Raw genomic sequence first — 16,234 nt, forward strand, 5'->3', positions numbered from 1 at the left:
CAGCATCGCCTGTCAAGCACACTGAAATCTTGAAAGATTATTTGAAAGCTCTCAAGGTTGTCAAAACACTACGTTTTGAATGTTTGTATCCCAAACTGATACGGAATTGCAAATTAATAGTTGCTTTCTATTTCTCTAACTACCTGCTGCCATGGGTAAGAGGCCAGCTTTGTCCGTGATGACCTGATCCTACCATCTCTGTGCGGTCCGAGTGCTACAATTCAGACTTCCCATGCATGCTTATTTCAGTGACTACATGATCATGAGCTCCTTGTGGCCTTAGATCTGAAAAACACATTAGTCTCCTTTGGCCTTTATTGCCATCCTGCTTACGTGCTAAGTCACGTCTGGGAAAAACTATGCATACACATATGTGTTCCCTTCTTCAATCCTGCTCTCCTCTTCCAAAAGGTTCCCTATGCCTCTCTCTAGTCAGCCTCCCACCTGCCACCACCACAGAGTAATTTTTTCTTTTTTAAAAAATTTATTTATTGAGTTTAGAGAGAGGAAGAGAGAGAGAGACAGAAATATTGATCTAATACTGTATGTGCCCTGACCAAGGATCGAGCCCGCAACCTTTATGTATCAGGACACTCTAACCAATTGAGCTACTGGCCAGGACTAATTTTTTATATTCATCAACTTCAAACAAATAAAACCACATTGTATATTTTTGTATCTACCTTCTTTTATTCAACATGTTTGTGTGTGTTTGTGATTGGTTCATGTGTCAGTATTTCACCCCTTCTAACCGCTCTCAAGTATCCCACCCCGTGCACACACCAGAGCAGGGGTCCCCAAACTACGGCCCGCGGGCCGCAAGCGGCCCCCTGAGGCCATTTATCCGGCCCCCGCTGCACTTCCAGAAGGGGCACCTCTTTCATTGGTGGTCAGTGAGAGGAGCGTAGTTCCCATTGAAATACTGGTCAGTTTGTTGATTTAAATTTACTTGTTCTTTATTTTAAATATTGTATTTGTTCCCGTTTTGTTATTTTTACTTTAAAATAAGATATGTGCAGTGTGCATAGGGATTTGTTCATAGTTTTTTTTATAGTCCGGCCCTCCAACGGTCTGAGGGACAGTGAACTGGCCCCCTGTGTAAAAAGTTTGAGGACCCCTGCACCAGAGTGTGCTTACCCATTCTCCTGTGGATGGCAATTTGGGTTGTTGCAAGTTTTCAGGTATTATAGCTAACGTAATTCTGGATTCTGAAGCATTTGAAAACCTCTGAGCATTCTTGTGCATGTCTTTTTGGGTATGTTTTATTTCTCTTGGGCAAAGACCCAGGAGTAGAACTGCTGAGTCATAGGGTGGGTGTTTACTTAACTTTATAAGAAACTGCCAAAGAGTTTTCTAAACTAATTATAGCATTCAATATTTCCACCAGAGTTAAAAAGGTATCTTTTTAAAATTACATTTTGAACAGTGACTAATGAAATGTTTAACAAACTTTATTTCATAATTTTATACCAGTATCCAGCACTTATTTCATTATATTTCTTGTCAGTTTCCAAATAGTTTCTTAAAACTACAGAGTAAAGTTATACAACATTACTTTTGGCTCCCTGGTCTCCCTCAGGTGGCACGGCAGGGTGGTCCCTAAGGGACGAGTGCAGCTCACTCACCAGATGGCGTTGGGTCCAGTGCCTGCTTTGTCAGGCAAGTGTCTCAGTTACTTAAGTCCCTAAGCCTCAGTTTTCTCATCTGTAAAATGTGGCTACAGCAACACTGCGCTCACAGAGCAGCTGGCAGAATTGTATGGGCTATTAGGATGGGCCGGGGACAACATACATTTGCAAGTTGGTGAGTCCAAATCCTCAGAATCATTCTTGACTCTGCCCCTTCTTTCAGCCCTCTCAGCAACCCTGGCAACCTGCCCCAGGCATGCTCAACCCCCTGGCCTCTCCCTAGGTCACATCCTCCATCTAACCTGGCTCAAGACCTGGCTTCCTAAGGGGATTCATTGCTCCTACACTTGCCCCACCTCCATTGCTCACATCAGAAGCTAGAGGCGAGTATCAAAAAACAAACTGGGCCCTGGCCAGTTGGCTCAGTGGTAGAGCATCGGCCTGGCGTGCAGGAGTCCCGGGTTCGATTCCCGGCCAGGGCACACAGAAGAAGCGCCCATCTGCTTCTCCACCCCTCCCCCTCTCCTTCCTCTCTGTCTCTCTCTTCCCCTCCTGCAACCGAGGCTCCAGTGGAGCAAAGTTGGCCCGGGTGCTGGGGACGGCTCAGTGGCCTCTGCCTCAGGCGCTAGAATGGCTCTGGTTGCAACAGAGCAACGCCTCAGATGGGCAGAGCATCGCCTCCTGGTGGGCATGCCGGGTGGATCCCGGTTGGGCGCATGCGGGAGTCTGTCTGACTGCCTCCCCGTTTCCAACTTCAGAAAAATACAAAACAAACAAACAAAAATACAAACTGTTCTAGAACCTTCTACTGGCTTCCACTGCCCTAAGAGAAAAACCATATCTCCCCATCATGGCTGACAAGGCTCTGTAACAAGGCTCCTGCCTACCTCTCTCCCTACTTACATACTCCCCTGCCTCAGCTATCTTTCTGTTCTGGGCTCTCAAGCCTCTCTGTTCCTCAGGGCATTGCACGTGCAGTTAGTTCCCTCTGCCTCCATCTTCATGGGGCTGAGTATGTTAAGCAGGTCACCTCACAGCTCCAATGTCAGCTGACCCCTCAGATCACCCAAACGAAGTAAAACCCCCATTGACCCTACTTCGTTTTTTCCATCACTTGCATTTATTTGCTTCATAGGAAACACTTTCTGGGTGAAACGATTGGGTTTATTTCCTCATTTGTTTTAAATTGTCCCCAATTAGAATATAAACTCTACAAGAAGAGTGTTTGCACCAGGCTGTTCAACCCCTACTTTGAATGTCAAGAACAGTGCAGGCATGAATCACATGCTCCATACTTATTAATAATGTTAACATGAATAGCATTACTATGAACAAGCAAATCAGACAAACCAAAGAAAATTATTATTATTATTTTTAGAATCTAAAGGTATCCTACTTACAGGTGCAGAATAAAGCAAGGTTTTCCTATTAGCAGCTACACATCTTGCTAGATTTTGGATCTGGGTTGAGGAAGTGAGCAGTGGTGGGATTCAAGTAATTTAACAACAGGTTCTCTGACCTAATGACTGTTTTAAAGTATAAAAAAATGATATACCAAAAGGTAGGTTATTATTTCATGCATTTCATACTTAAATAAGAACAATAAAAGAAGTACACACAACTAGATTGTTATGAGTTTAAAAATATTAACAAAAAAATATTAAATAATACCTGACAAAAACAATAAAACTATTATTTAAGATATTTCAATGTTGCTTCTTGATTGGTGTCCTCACTTGTAATTGAATAGTTTTTTCACCTATGGCGCTTATAATTTGCTGTTGCACAGATGAATGCTAAAAAAGAGTAAGGAATGTAAATTTCTGATTTCCACATTGGGTGGCTGCCCAGGCGCCCACCTTAGAGAGAACCCTGATTATAAGTGCCATTTTAACAACCGGTTCACCAAACTCAACAAAAAATGTTATCGGCTCTCCCGAACCGGTGTGAACCGGCTAAATCCCACCACTGTAAGTAGGTGATGAGCACATTGAGACTGTTTGGTTGGATTACAAAGCAGGAAGACTAAGAGTTGTGTTGTGAGGGGTTTTCAAATACTTCAGAACCCAGAATATGGCCAGATCTCTGATTCCAAATGTATCCTGGAAGTCTGTATGTTTCTAAATCCTGCAGTGTAGTGGGGACTCACTCATCCATCTGGGACTTGGCACCCCCTCACTAGCTGTCCAGTCTTCCAGATGCCCTCACAAGGGGAGAGATTTGGTTTGGTTCAAGATGCACACCCAATCAAAGTTACAAGGAAATACACGAATGAGAAGAGAAATGAGTTCAATCTGGCTATTTGTCATTCTTTAGAAAATCAAAACAATAAGAAAAAATGAAGTCAGAGTTTATGATTGCCAGAATTTAGACAATGATATTAAGTAGGTAAAGTTTCAAGCAGTATAAGTTACAGCAATGAGTTTTGTCTCTCAGCTGAATATATTTTGACTTCACACTCGGAGGACATTATATTTTGAAAACAGTTTTTACTGTCTTCCAAAATGCTATTGATGCTTTCTTGGACTTACAGTTCCATTGTAACAACAACAAACTTGAAGCAGAGATTCAATGAGTATCACCTGGACTATACCTTTAAATGTAACATAACAAATATAATTCCTTGAATAAACCAAGTGATGCAGAAATGTGTGTTTTCAATGATTCTGAGGAGCAGGAGCAGTCAGATAAGGATTGTTCACATTTCAGCTAAATTTCCATTTCTGAATAAAGGGGTAAAATTAGTTTTCTTTCCCTTTGAGTCAACAGCATTTCTTGGCATGTTTCCATCTTTTGTTCCGTTGCCATGTGGTCTAAATAGAGCCCCTGGGATGGTTTATTCGTTAATTTAGCAGTCGCTGCAGGCCCCCTGTGCACTGTGCCCCTCTGCGCCCCAGGTGCTGTGCACGCAGCAGCAGTCTAAGAAAACACAACCCCCTGCACGCGACCCGGTGTACAAGGGATTACGAGAGTTCTAGAACGTCAGCCAGCAAATGGCAGGTGAAGCAGGGATGTGATGCAGGGGCTCTGAGGGTCCCATTCAGCATGGCTGCTCTAGAAAGCAAAGGACCTGTTCCCAAGTTACAGTCCTTATTAAACTGCTTAGAAAGTTTAATTCTATTGGATGGAGAAAGAGTCATTGCTCAGTATTTAGACCTAGAGCTAAATATGTAAGTTTGTTTCAGTTATATAGGCAATTAAAATGTACACTGTTTTAAAATAAAATATACAGAGAAAATAAAAAATAATTCCACCTACAAAAACATTTATTTTGGTGTACTTCTGAAGGGCCCCGCAACATACCAACTTGACACTTTTTTCTAATGTAAGGGACCCAATATTTTCTTCTGTGTCCAGGGCCTCAACCAACCTTAATCCACCTCTGCCCTTGCACGACTGTTACAAGAGTGAAAAATGTGTTCATTGTGTTGGATGGCCTTTTTCAGGCCAAAGGGACTTAGTGTGAAAGCAGCCTGACTTGGGGCTCCCAGGCTGTCCTTCTGACTCCGCCAGTGCCCTCTGCTGGCCGGAGGCACCTCCTGCCCGCTTCCGCTGCCAGGAGGCCGGCCTGCCCACTGAGGGCCGGCTGGGCACAGGCACAGCCCGAACCTCAGAGAGAGTTAGTTCCTGAGTCCAGGTTTGAGAGTTCTCAGCAGCAGGCGGAGGGCACTGGGGGCCGTAATGAGACAAGCCCATTCTCCACTTCAGAGGCTCTGAATCAGGCTCCCCCAAGTCTCAGAGGAACCGTGAAGGTCTCCGCAGTGACTCCGGGCCTCCAGCCTCTCACTATCCCCGGGGTGGCCAGAGACCCACAGCACTGGCCTCACCTGAGGGCTTATTAGCAATGAATCTCAGGGCCCACCCTGATCTCCTGAATCAGGACCTGCATTTTTTCGGGGAAGCCCCGTGAGAAGGGCCGGTTAAGGGAACTTGGGATTCTGTTTCCTGTCCCAGCAGCTTGGGGCCCCAGGGTGAAGCAGGGCCCTGTAGGTGGCAGGACCACGCAGCAGCCTTCCTCCTTTGGGCCTGTGCTTCTGAGACACGCAGGCGCCTGGGCGGGGGCTCTGAGCCCGCACCTGCAGCCCCGCCTGCTGTGGCCTGAGGCAGGGGACATGCGCTGGGAGCCCTGGCGCTTCTCACTGCACAGTTATTTCAGCAACAAGGAGCTACCTCCCAACCTCACAGGAGGTCTGCCATTCACCTCATCCAGGTGAGAAATATGGAATAAGTGATCTTAAGGGGAGCCTCTGTCCCACTCAGTAATGAGGTCACATTTGGGAGCCAGGCCACGGGTCTCTAGTTGTCTGTCTGGAGCGGTGCTTGGGGCTCAGGGAGGCCAGCACAGCACCTGGCCTCACTGCCTCGTTCATCAGTGAACGACTGTAGCGAAATGAGCTTTCTGGAGCTTGGTTATGAGCTGCTGGTGGTGGGTCCTGAAACAAGGGCTGGGGGGAGGGAGAGTTCGAGAGGTGGGACCTCAGGATTCCCTGCCTCTCGTGACTGTGCTGGGCTCTATGGCAGAGCTGACCTCCAGGTGGCGAGGTTAGCATCTATCACCAGCAGAAGGTGCAGCCCGGGAGAGAAGGGTGACAAGGACCCGACACACTGTTGCTCGCTTGCAGATGGAAGGACCGTGTGACGAGGATGTGGGTGGCCCTGGGGAGCAGTGAGCAGACCCTGGCTCACAGCCAGCAGGCAGCAGGACTCAGCCATGCAATTGCAAGGGACCGACATCTGCCAGCAACCTGAGCGTGGTTCTTGCAGGGCCTCTGAGAAAGACAACCGCCCTGCCCACTCCTCCATCTTGGCCCGCGAATGCCTGCAAGCCCAAGGCAGGCTGTGCCAGACTTCTGACCCACAGAGCTGGGAGCTACTCAACAGGTGTTGTTTCAAGCTGCCAAACATGTGGCAAGCTGCCGTGCGGCTGAAGAAAATGAACACAAAAGTTTACAAGGGAGGAGCGGAGTGTCTGGTCATTTAATCCTTAAACTGTTTTTGTCTTGCTTGATAGGGAAGAAGGTTGCCAAGGAATACAGCAACAGGTGGTAAAATGGATAAATACCCAGTGTGCTATTTTCTATCAAGATTACCTCGTAAGAAATAATGATTTAACTCTGGCTTGGCGACCTTGCATCCAAAAATGAAATGGGACTTTGACACTCCACACCCCTGTCGCACCATTAAAAGGCCTTTCAGGTGGATGAAGCAACACTTCCTCAGAATTTAAAGTCCTCCTACAAACTTCCTGGAGAAGTACCCACGTTAATTAAGTCTTGACATTCACTTGACATTGAAAATGAACCGAACCAGCGCACGCTTTCCTGAAACGGTCGGAAGCTTCCGGAAAGTCTAGAAAACAGGCAGAATTCTTTGGCCTTAGTCCACCTGTTCCACTAATGGGTGGTGATGGTGGAGGAGCCAGGTCACTGGAATGGTCTGGTCTTTATTGGAGGTAGCAGTCAGGACAGAAGGACACCACCCTGGTGGCGGGAGCCCTAAAAGCTCTGACAGCCTGACCTGTGGTGGCACAGTGGATAAAGCGTCGACCTGGAAATGCTGAGGTTGCCGGTTTGAAACCCTAGGCTTGCCTGGTCAAGGCACATATGGGAGTAGATGCTTCCAGCTCCTCCCCCCTTCTCTCTCTCTGTCTCTCCTCTCTCTCTCTCCCTCTGTCTCTCCCTCTCCTCTCTAAAATGAATAAAAAAAAAAAAAGAAAAAAAAAAAGCTCTGACAAGCCCTGTCCTCCCCTTCGAGGCCCCACAGGGGCTGCCTAGCCAGCCCCACTCTGCGGGAGTTAGGTGGGCCAGAGTGCTTTGTGCCCAGGTATGCATCTGCTGTGCCCGCTCTGGAAACAGCAGGTCCTGGGAAGGAGGGGCCCAAGTCAGGGGGAGGGGCAGGAAGTAAGAAGAAAAATGGAGGCCAACTGAGCAGGCAGCACGTGTCCCCCAGGGCCGGCCTTGACAAGAGAGCCCTGTGCTGACTGTCACAGGGATTGAGAGGGTGGGCGAGTACCTCTTCTCGTGAGCCCAGACTGTTTTGCTAACATGGGTCATGTGCATTTCCTCCTTAGCACCAAAAGGTTCTGCCAGACAGCTAAATTATAAAGTTATAAATTTGGTCCAAGAGCCCACATTGCAACCAATGAACACATGTCGCCATCCTGGTCATCTTTGGACACTCAACAATAATCTTGCCCACTGCAGATGTTAATATAAATATATCTATGTTCATATATAGAGAGTTCTTTGAAATAAATGGCAGAAAGGTCATCAGAGTTAAGGGCATCCACTCAGTGGCCCTAATAAAACCCCGACCCTAGCCCAGACAGGGGACCGCTTACAAGGCAGGTCGAATGGCGTGTAAGGTCCTTCGTCATCCTCCTCATCCTCCTCTTCCTCCTCGTCATTCTCATTGTTCTCATTGTCCTCGTTTTCATTCTCTGTCTCATTGCCAGCCTCGGCAACCACCTCGTCCCTCTGGGTCCCATTCACGCCCCTGTCTGGGGCGCTGCTGGGCCCTGTCCCATTCTCCACAGTGTGCTTAATTGGGATTTTGATGGCCACCTCGGATTCTCCATTGGTGTAAGCCCTGCTGTTTATCAGTCTTTGTCTCTGGAAGGAGAAAGACACATTCTTACCATGGTCAGTGGGACGGGAAATCCCTACACTTAAAGTACCAGCTATTGGGACCTCTTCCAGGCAGCTGACAAAGAAATGCTTTCAGACCACTCTTCAGTTAAGTCCTAAGGGATTCCACAGAGTCATGACCAACTCAGAAGACCTCCTCTGGGAAGAAGGGCTAACCTTTCATGACCTACTGGACCTTGCCAATCACTTTAGAGGGAAGTTCCTATGTCTCACGGGCACACCTCTTTCCTATTAAGGTTCTTGACTCTCTGTGCACTGTGGTGTTACCTTTCTCCTCCAGATTTTAGGAACCTCGTGGTCCATATGTGAGAAAGTCACACAAATATGTTTGGACTAGTGTGCCGAGGAGGTTGCCACTCCAGAGAGAGGAATACACAGGAAATTTCAGGTCAGAGGCTCAGCATTAGTCTAAACTAAAGCAACTTTGATAGACAACTACTCCTGTGCATGTTCACATTAGAGAGCTCCATTCAAATGGAAGAAGAAAAAGGTGCATAGAAAAGGACAGGAGCTTTTTTCCCGTATAACCAGTGGTGGGATTCAAATAATTTAACAACTGGTTCTCTGCCTAATGACCATTTTAAGTAGTACAGGCAAATAATAAACCAAAAGGTAGTTTATTATTTCATGCATTTAATACTTAAATAAGAACAATAAAAGAGGTACACACAACTAGATTAGAAGAGTTTTAAAATAACAATGAAAAATATTAAATAGTACCTGACAAAAAACAATAAAACTGTTATTTAAGATACTTCTATAATGCTTCTTGAATTGGCATCCTTGCTTGCACTTTTTTTCACCTATGGACAGAATGAACATTACTACAGGCGCTTAGAATATGCTGTTGTGCAGGTGAATGTTAAAAAAGAGCAAGAAATGTAAATTTGTGATTTCCACATTGGGCAGCTGCCCAGGTACCCTCCTAGAGAGAACCTGATTTTAAGTGCCATTTTAACAACTGGTTCGCCAAACTCAACAAAAAATTAGGTATCAGTTCTGCCTGAACAGCGCGAACCTGCCGAATCCCACCACTGTGTAAAACTGGGAGCTGGACCATGCCTGTGAACATGAGGAGGGAGGGCAAGGACCAGGCTGCACAGCTGGCCGGCGAGTAGTGATGTTTGGAAATGGCTGAAGAATATTATTGTGTTAAATGTTGAGTTAGGTGCTGCTGCTTTCGGACCAGGAAACTCTCTCTCCTTCCCAGTTTCCCACCCCCGTCCAGGGGCAGATGGAGTCTGTTTTCCCAGGTACCTCATTGATCAACATGCGGCTGGCCATGGAGAGTCTGGTCTTGGGGGGAAAGTGGCTGGTGATCATGATTCGAAGGCCAGCCTCAGAGAAAGACAGCTGGTGTGGGTAGGCCGACAGCAGCTCGTCCACCATGATCACTGAAGCTTTGCGGTGGAAATTGGCTAGGGAGATTAAACACATAATAAAAATATTGAGGCTAGGAGTACGTAAGAGATATTCCTTCAGTCTCCCTTCCCTTCCTTTGTCTTCCTTCTTCCTCCCATCTGCCCTTCCATCCATCCATCCATCCATCCATCCATCCATCCATCCATCCAGGGAGGGTTGTAGTGAGCAAAATTTAGGGAAGAGCCAAAGTCTGCTTTTAGGGGCTCATCTATAATGCTTTTTCGACATAATGAAACAATTTGAGCATCACTCACTGACATACAAAGAATGAGTGGTACCAGACATGAATTCCTCCTTTTCCTCACAGGATATATTTTCCATCACTCAGATCTGGGGCCTAGGAAAGATCCCTATAATCCTTAGTGACCTTTTATGCCCTTTAAATGTTAACAATGTTCCTACTGAGAGGTTAAAAGCTGCCAAAGTGACTTTAGTGTTACATGAAGGACAAGGTGGGAAACACACACACACACACACACACACACACACACACACACACACACACACACACACGTTGCTGTAGCCCAGCCTATACACAGGGCTGACAAGAGGACAGGTCGGGAGTGGTCACATTACAGAGGCCCAAGGCCCAGAAAGGGCTTAGGGCAAATCTTGTGTAACAATTTGCTGGAAAAAGTTTCACCAAGTTCCAAGCCTCCTCTCTAGGAATGTACAAATGAGCACATAGCTCACGGACCTGGCCATAGGCTTCTTAGCGGTCACTCCTGTGGCCAAGCCACGAAACCATGAGATAGTCTCTGGAAACACTAATATTAGGGAGCTCTCTTCGCCTCCTTAAAAGTATTCCTTTTATGGTTATAAACTACCCAGAAGAGAAAAGAACTTAAGAAAATCATTATGTGGGATGCACTGAATAATCTTAAGCTTTAGTTAAGCATACATTTAATTAGAAAGTTTACCAAATAATTAATTTCAAAATTCTAATAATTACCCACAGATCAAAAACTCAGACATATATTTGAAAACTACCAATAGATTTTCTAGCTTCTTTTTGCTTTTCCTATAAAGCAACCATATAGGACCAAGAAGAAATAAGCCCATACATTTCAAGGGGAAAGTTAACAAAAAAAAGTAAATAAAATATGAAACACATTCTAGGCAAAAGTAAATGATAATTTTTGTGTTCCTCCATGAAAGAATATTATTTATTAGAGAGCACTATGTTATTTCTCTAAGTATATCAACTGCTTAACAAGAATCTATTAAATATAAGAATTCCTTTGAAAAAACAGGCAATTCTGTCATTTTGCAGCTTGATAGCTAAGGTAATGTAGCCCGGAAATGAATTTGGATATAATAATATACTAATAACAGCTATCATTAATAAAGCATGTTACATACTTTATCTCCTTTACTCATTACAAAAATTATCCTTATATTGCAGAAGGGAAAACTGAAGCTCAGAGTGGTTAAGTAACTTGTTTCAAGGTCACACAGCCAAAATGTGACAGAATAAATACCTCCAAACCCATGGTCTTTCTCTCTACCGTCCTGTCCTCATTTCCCTGAATCACTCCCAGCAAATGTTTTGCCCAAGAACTTGCACGGGTTCTCTGAGTTGTCTCATCACCAGGTAGGAGACAGTCCCATGGTGAGCCAAAGGGAGGGAGGGGGGTGGAACCCTCTCTCCTGTAGAGAGCAGCGCCCTCTCCAGGCCAGCTCGGCAGGCAGGTGTGGCCACGGGTGAGGACGCCGGGCTGGCTTCCCAGCACTTACTTCCTGGACACAGGTTCTCCTTGGTTACCTTTCTTGAGTAGCACCACAGTTGCGTCACAGTTGCTGCTGTCGTCAATTTCAGCATTGTTGGCCAAGCCATTGACCATGTTCCCGGCGCCTTTCGCTCTCCTCTCAAAGCAGTGATGTATGCAAGTGTTATACCTGAGCGAAGGAATAGGCAAAGACAGTCCATCAGCATTTGCTGCTCCTCCATTCCCCAACTTCCACCGCGTGTCCCTGTAGTCTGGACGCATTGTGGGGGGCCCCACACCTTAAGTTATTATTGTTACTATCTTGGCATCCCAGTTCCCATTATATATGACCTGTCCTATTTTCCAATTTAAGGATACATGGTATGTGAAAGTAAAACCAACATTACATAGTGACACACTGCTTTCTTTCCAGCCTCTCCACTGCCAATGGGGGAACCTCTGGCGTTGAGCTGCCCGACCTGGAGTCTGTCTGTGCATGGAAGAGCGGCGATGAGACTCAGTGGGACGGGCTGAGTCTACTTCTCTGCGCCACGTCTCCAGGGCCTTTGTTGTCAAGGACACACTTGGTGGGAAAGGAGAAGGGGTCTCATCCACACTGCTACCCGGTGTGTCGTGTTCTGTGTGTTATAGGCTGGCTCAGTTTTTGTCTGTCCTTGCTTTCCTGAGGTCACAGGTTGCGTCCTGTGAATCTCTGTTACTCTTATGTCATAATTACAGGTCTGAGGGGTTCTTGGGCTATGATTCTCTAGAACAATCAAGGGATAACATTATGCAGAGCTTCTTATACATGTATTGGAAAGGAAGAAGCTTGTACAGGTTCCTAGGATGATTTGGCAGGTAAATGCTCTGGTACCTTCACCTTTAGTATTAGAAGAAGCCCAGAGAGGGGTCCTAGAGAAGCCCCAGGGCAAAGCCAGTCGGCAGGGCTTCCAAGGCACTGTGGCCACGGCCACTTTCCTCCCACTCAAAGACCTAACGGCGTCGGTAACTCACTGGCCATGGGACACCCCCTTAAGGTGTCACACCAGCCTGGTCTCTGGCCTCCCACAGGAATGGCAGCCATGCACGGGGACTAAATTGCCGGGGGGCAGGCCACTCGAGCTGTGCTTCACCACACAAGCATCTCTTCCTCGTCCCCTTTACTGCTCCAGACGAGAGGCTCTCGGGAGTCCCTCCCCACCATCCCCTATGCCTGTTCTTCAGTTGGCACAGCTCTGGGTGGGCGGGCTACGGGACATGCCAACCATTGTAGTATGGAGAGAGGGGCCCTCTATGACTGGGACTTCTCTTCTATGAGCATTCCCTGTGCTCCTGGGAACGCAAGGTTCTTCCTAAACTGCATTTGGGAGAACAGAAAACTAGTCCAAAGTGACAGTGGGCTGTGAAAAGGCAAGTGGGGCAGGCCCATCCTGGGGGGTGCTCAGGGTTTATAAGAGACAGGAAATACTGTGCAAAAATGACTACTCTGCAACTCTAAGGGAATAATGGACCCACATGTTGAGCCTTGGTGCCTGGCAGCATTACAAAGAAACGGGAGACATCAACGTGCATGTCGATGCGTGAATTCACCAGCATTCGGGACACAGGCTAACCTGAATCAAACCTGTGGCTGACACATAGGAAACACAGAGGTCAGAGAAGCAGGCCACACTGTATCCCAACACAACAATTGCCCCATGGTGCAAAACTCTGTGGAGCAAACAGCCAAACTTTGTTGAAGAATAAATTGAAAGAAAAAAATATACGGAAGGGGAAATGTATAGATTAAAGGAGACATAAAATATGGAGCCACTAATTCCAGTGAGTGAAATTCATTTGGATTTTTTAATTTTTATGATATTTATAGGACTAGAATAAACCTGTAAGAATGACATTTATGGGTTGATTGAAAATTTGAGCACTGATTCAATATTCAATTATATTGAAGAATTAGCATTAATTTTAGGTGTGGTAATAATAATGCTATGTTAAAAACGAGCCCTTTTAGAGATATATACTGAGAATTTTATCGATGACTTGACCTGATATCTGGGACTTCAAATGATATAAAGGGAGGGAGATGAACAGGGGTCTGGACGGAGCGACCCTGGGTGGACAGCAGTTGGGCTGGTGATGGGCACATGAAATTCATCGCACTAGTGCAGCGATTTTCCACCTCTCGGCACACCAAAAACTATATTTCTTGCTGATCTGACAAAAACATAGGTAGGATTTTGATTCAGTCACATCAGATAGCAATTGTGTTGGCTGTTGTCATTTTTTTATCAGACAGTCAAAGGGAAAATAGGTCAGTGCTCCTGACTAAATACCATAGTCAGGTAGTGCATGTTTTAAAAATTCCTGTGGCCTTGGATTAGTGGCAGAGTGTCAGCCCAGTGTGTTGAAGTCCCAGGTTTGATTCCTCATCAGGCCACACAGGAGAAGTGACCATCTGCTTCTCTCCCCCTCTCCCCCTTCTTTCCCTCTCTCCCCCTCACCTCCTGCAGCCATGGCTAGATTGGAGCGAGTTGGCCCCTGGTGCTGAGGATGGCTCCATGGCCTGGGCTCAGGCACTAAAATAGCTCGGTTGCCAAGCAATGGAGCAATGCCCCAGATGGGCAGAGCATCAGCCCGTAGTGGGCTTGCTAGGTGGATCTCAGTTGGGGCTCTTGTGGGAGTCTGTCTCTCTGCCTCCCCTCCTCTCACTTAATAAAAAAAAAATTCTTACAGTGCACCAGCTGAAAATTGTTGCACTGTTCTATTGACTTTTGTATATATTCAACATTCTTCTCAATGAAGAGATCTCCTCGCTTTCTAGACTCAACACACGTGCCTCGCCCTAGCCTTAGAGCTGGGCAGGAGGACAGTGTCACCTGGACCCAGAGTCCATTTTCCACATAGAGATACTGACTGGCACAAGGTTGTGGTTTTAAAGTATAACTCCGCCATACATTTCTTTGGATTTGGATAATAAGATAATAATACTGTATATAGTATTATGAACTTCTTTGAAACCAGACATTAGTTAGTAACTATGATGTCACATCCCATCCTTACAAAAACCTCTGAGGTAGGGAGTATAATTAACCCTGTTTTCTAGAAGACAAAGCCGAGATTCCAAATGGCTGCATAACTGGTCAAGGTCCCACTGCTAGTGGGTGACGGGTAGGATCCACAGCCAGGGCTCACTGTGAAGCACTTGACCTTAACCATCAGACCACATCACCTGGAAACCAAATCCCAGGGAGGTAACCCAGCTGCACAGAGGTCAGTCCTTGCCATGGCCACTTGTGCCTCATACCCCCATGAGGTTCCTGGCCAAACTGAATTGTGTGTTGACCTTCTGACAGAATGTTTAAAGCCATTTTAAAACCACCAACCCAAGAAGCAGCTGATGGTTTTAATATATGCTGTTTTTTAACTGTTGCTGCTCTGCCTTTTTTTTTTTTTTTTTTTTGTATTTTTCTGAAGCTAGAAACCGGGAGAGACAGTCAGACAGACTCCCGCATGCGCCCAACTGGGATCCACCCGGCACGCCCACCAGGGGGTGACGCTCTGCCCACCAGGGGGCGATGCTCTGCCCCTCTGGGGCGTCGCTCTGCTGCGACCAGAGCCACTCTAGCGCCTGGGGCAGAGGCCAAGGAGCCATCCCCAGCGCCCGGGCCATCTTTGCTCCAATGGAGCCTCAGCTGCGGGAGGGGAAGAGAGAGACAGAGAGGAAGGAGAGGGGGAGGGGTGGAGAAGCAAATGGGCGCTTCTCCTGTGTGCCCTGGCCGGGAATCGAACCCGGGACTTCTACACGCCAGGCCGATGCTCTACCACTGAGCCAACCGGCCAGGGTCTCTGCTTTATATTTTTAATTGAGTGTTCTAAATTTTGTGCTTGCATCCTGAAGCTATTTTATTGTGAAGCATGCAATTTTATAAATCGGATTTTGTAACACCCAATGATTAAAGCCTCTGATTGCGAAGGGGGATGGCAAAAGAGCAGAGATTTCAATTTAGAACTTAGGATCGGAATTTATGTAGGAAATTCTGTGAGCACGGTAGCTGCCGTTTCCTGTTTTACTTGGATCCTGCTGGTGCGAACAGCTGGAAGGCTGGTGCAGCTGCGGTGTCAGCAGAAACACGCCTCATCAGCTCTCACTCTGGGTATGGTTCGGAGGAGAGGAAAAGAAGTGCTCACTGCATTCTCTTAATGTCCACATGCCCTGCCAGCAACTCCTGGGCTACGACGGTTTGGTGGAGGGGTGCAGTGCTCACAGGAGAGGTACTAGCAAACTTCCCTGCAGACCAGCTTTGGCTTTAAAGACCTCCTTATACTGTGAAGGCCCTAGGGAATTCAGTGTGGGACATGCTTTCACCTAAATTGAGATTCAAAACCCCAGGTCAACACTGGTCATATAGGAGACACTCGGTCAATTCTTTGGAATAACAGACCAATACACTTTTTCGAAAAGGAAGAAAAGGACACTTGACTCTTTGGGAACTCAAACTTGGAGCCTCAGAAAGTAAAAAACAAAAAGCGAACCCATCAAATGGGAAGCCCCAAAGGAGCATGTGAGCATGGCTGAGGCCTCCCCACGTGGCACCAATTCCCTCACAGCTTTGCTACTTGAGAGAAAGAGGAAGTAAGATGGCTGCCCCCACCCTTAAAGGATTCTCCTTTGGACTCTAGGAATGCTGGAGAGCCTTTGGGCCGACTCTGGTTTCTGCAGGAGCCCATCAATTGGTTTTTAAATGAGAGGCGATTAGTGGCACCTGATTTCTGAGTCAGTTATCTCGTGGTCACTCTAAACCAGGACCCTCTAGAAATGCCCCCTTCCAGT

The 16,234-nt window shown here is 46.6% G+C and overlaps 1 protein-coding gene across 2 annotated transcripts in view; it reads right to left on the reverse strand.

The window, feature by feature from the left end:
- SLC24A3 (solute carrier family 24 member 3) overlaps positions 1-16,234 on the reverse strand; it is a 641,322-nt gene that overhangs the window by 28,336 nt on the left and 596,752 nt on the right. For both annotated transcript variants that reach the window (XM_066387038.1, XM_066387037.1), the window contains 3 exons: positions 11,463-11,596; positions 9,533-9,693; positions 7,969-8,239 (listed from right to left, as the gene is read on the reverse strand). In XM_066387038.1, the coding sequence (XP_066243135.1) occupies positions 7,969-8,239; positions 9,533-9,693; positions 11,463-11,596 (566 nt within the window). The remainder of the gene's footprint in view (positions 1-7,968; positions 8,240-9,532; positions 9,694-11,462; positions 11,597-16,234) is intronic.

Source organism: Saccopteryx leptura, chromosome 5 (assembly GCF_036850995.1).
Source record: "Saccopteryx leptura isolate mSacLep1 chromosome 5, mSacLep1_pri_phased_curated, whole genome shotgun sequence".
Taxonomy (NCBI): domain Eukaryota; kingdom Metazoa; phylum Chordata; class Mammalia; order Chiroptera; family Emballonuridae; genus Saccopteryx; species Saccopteryx leptura.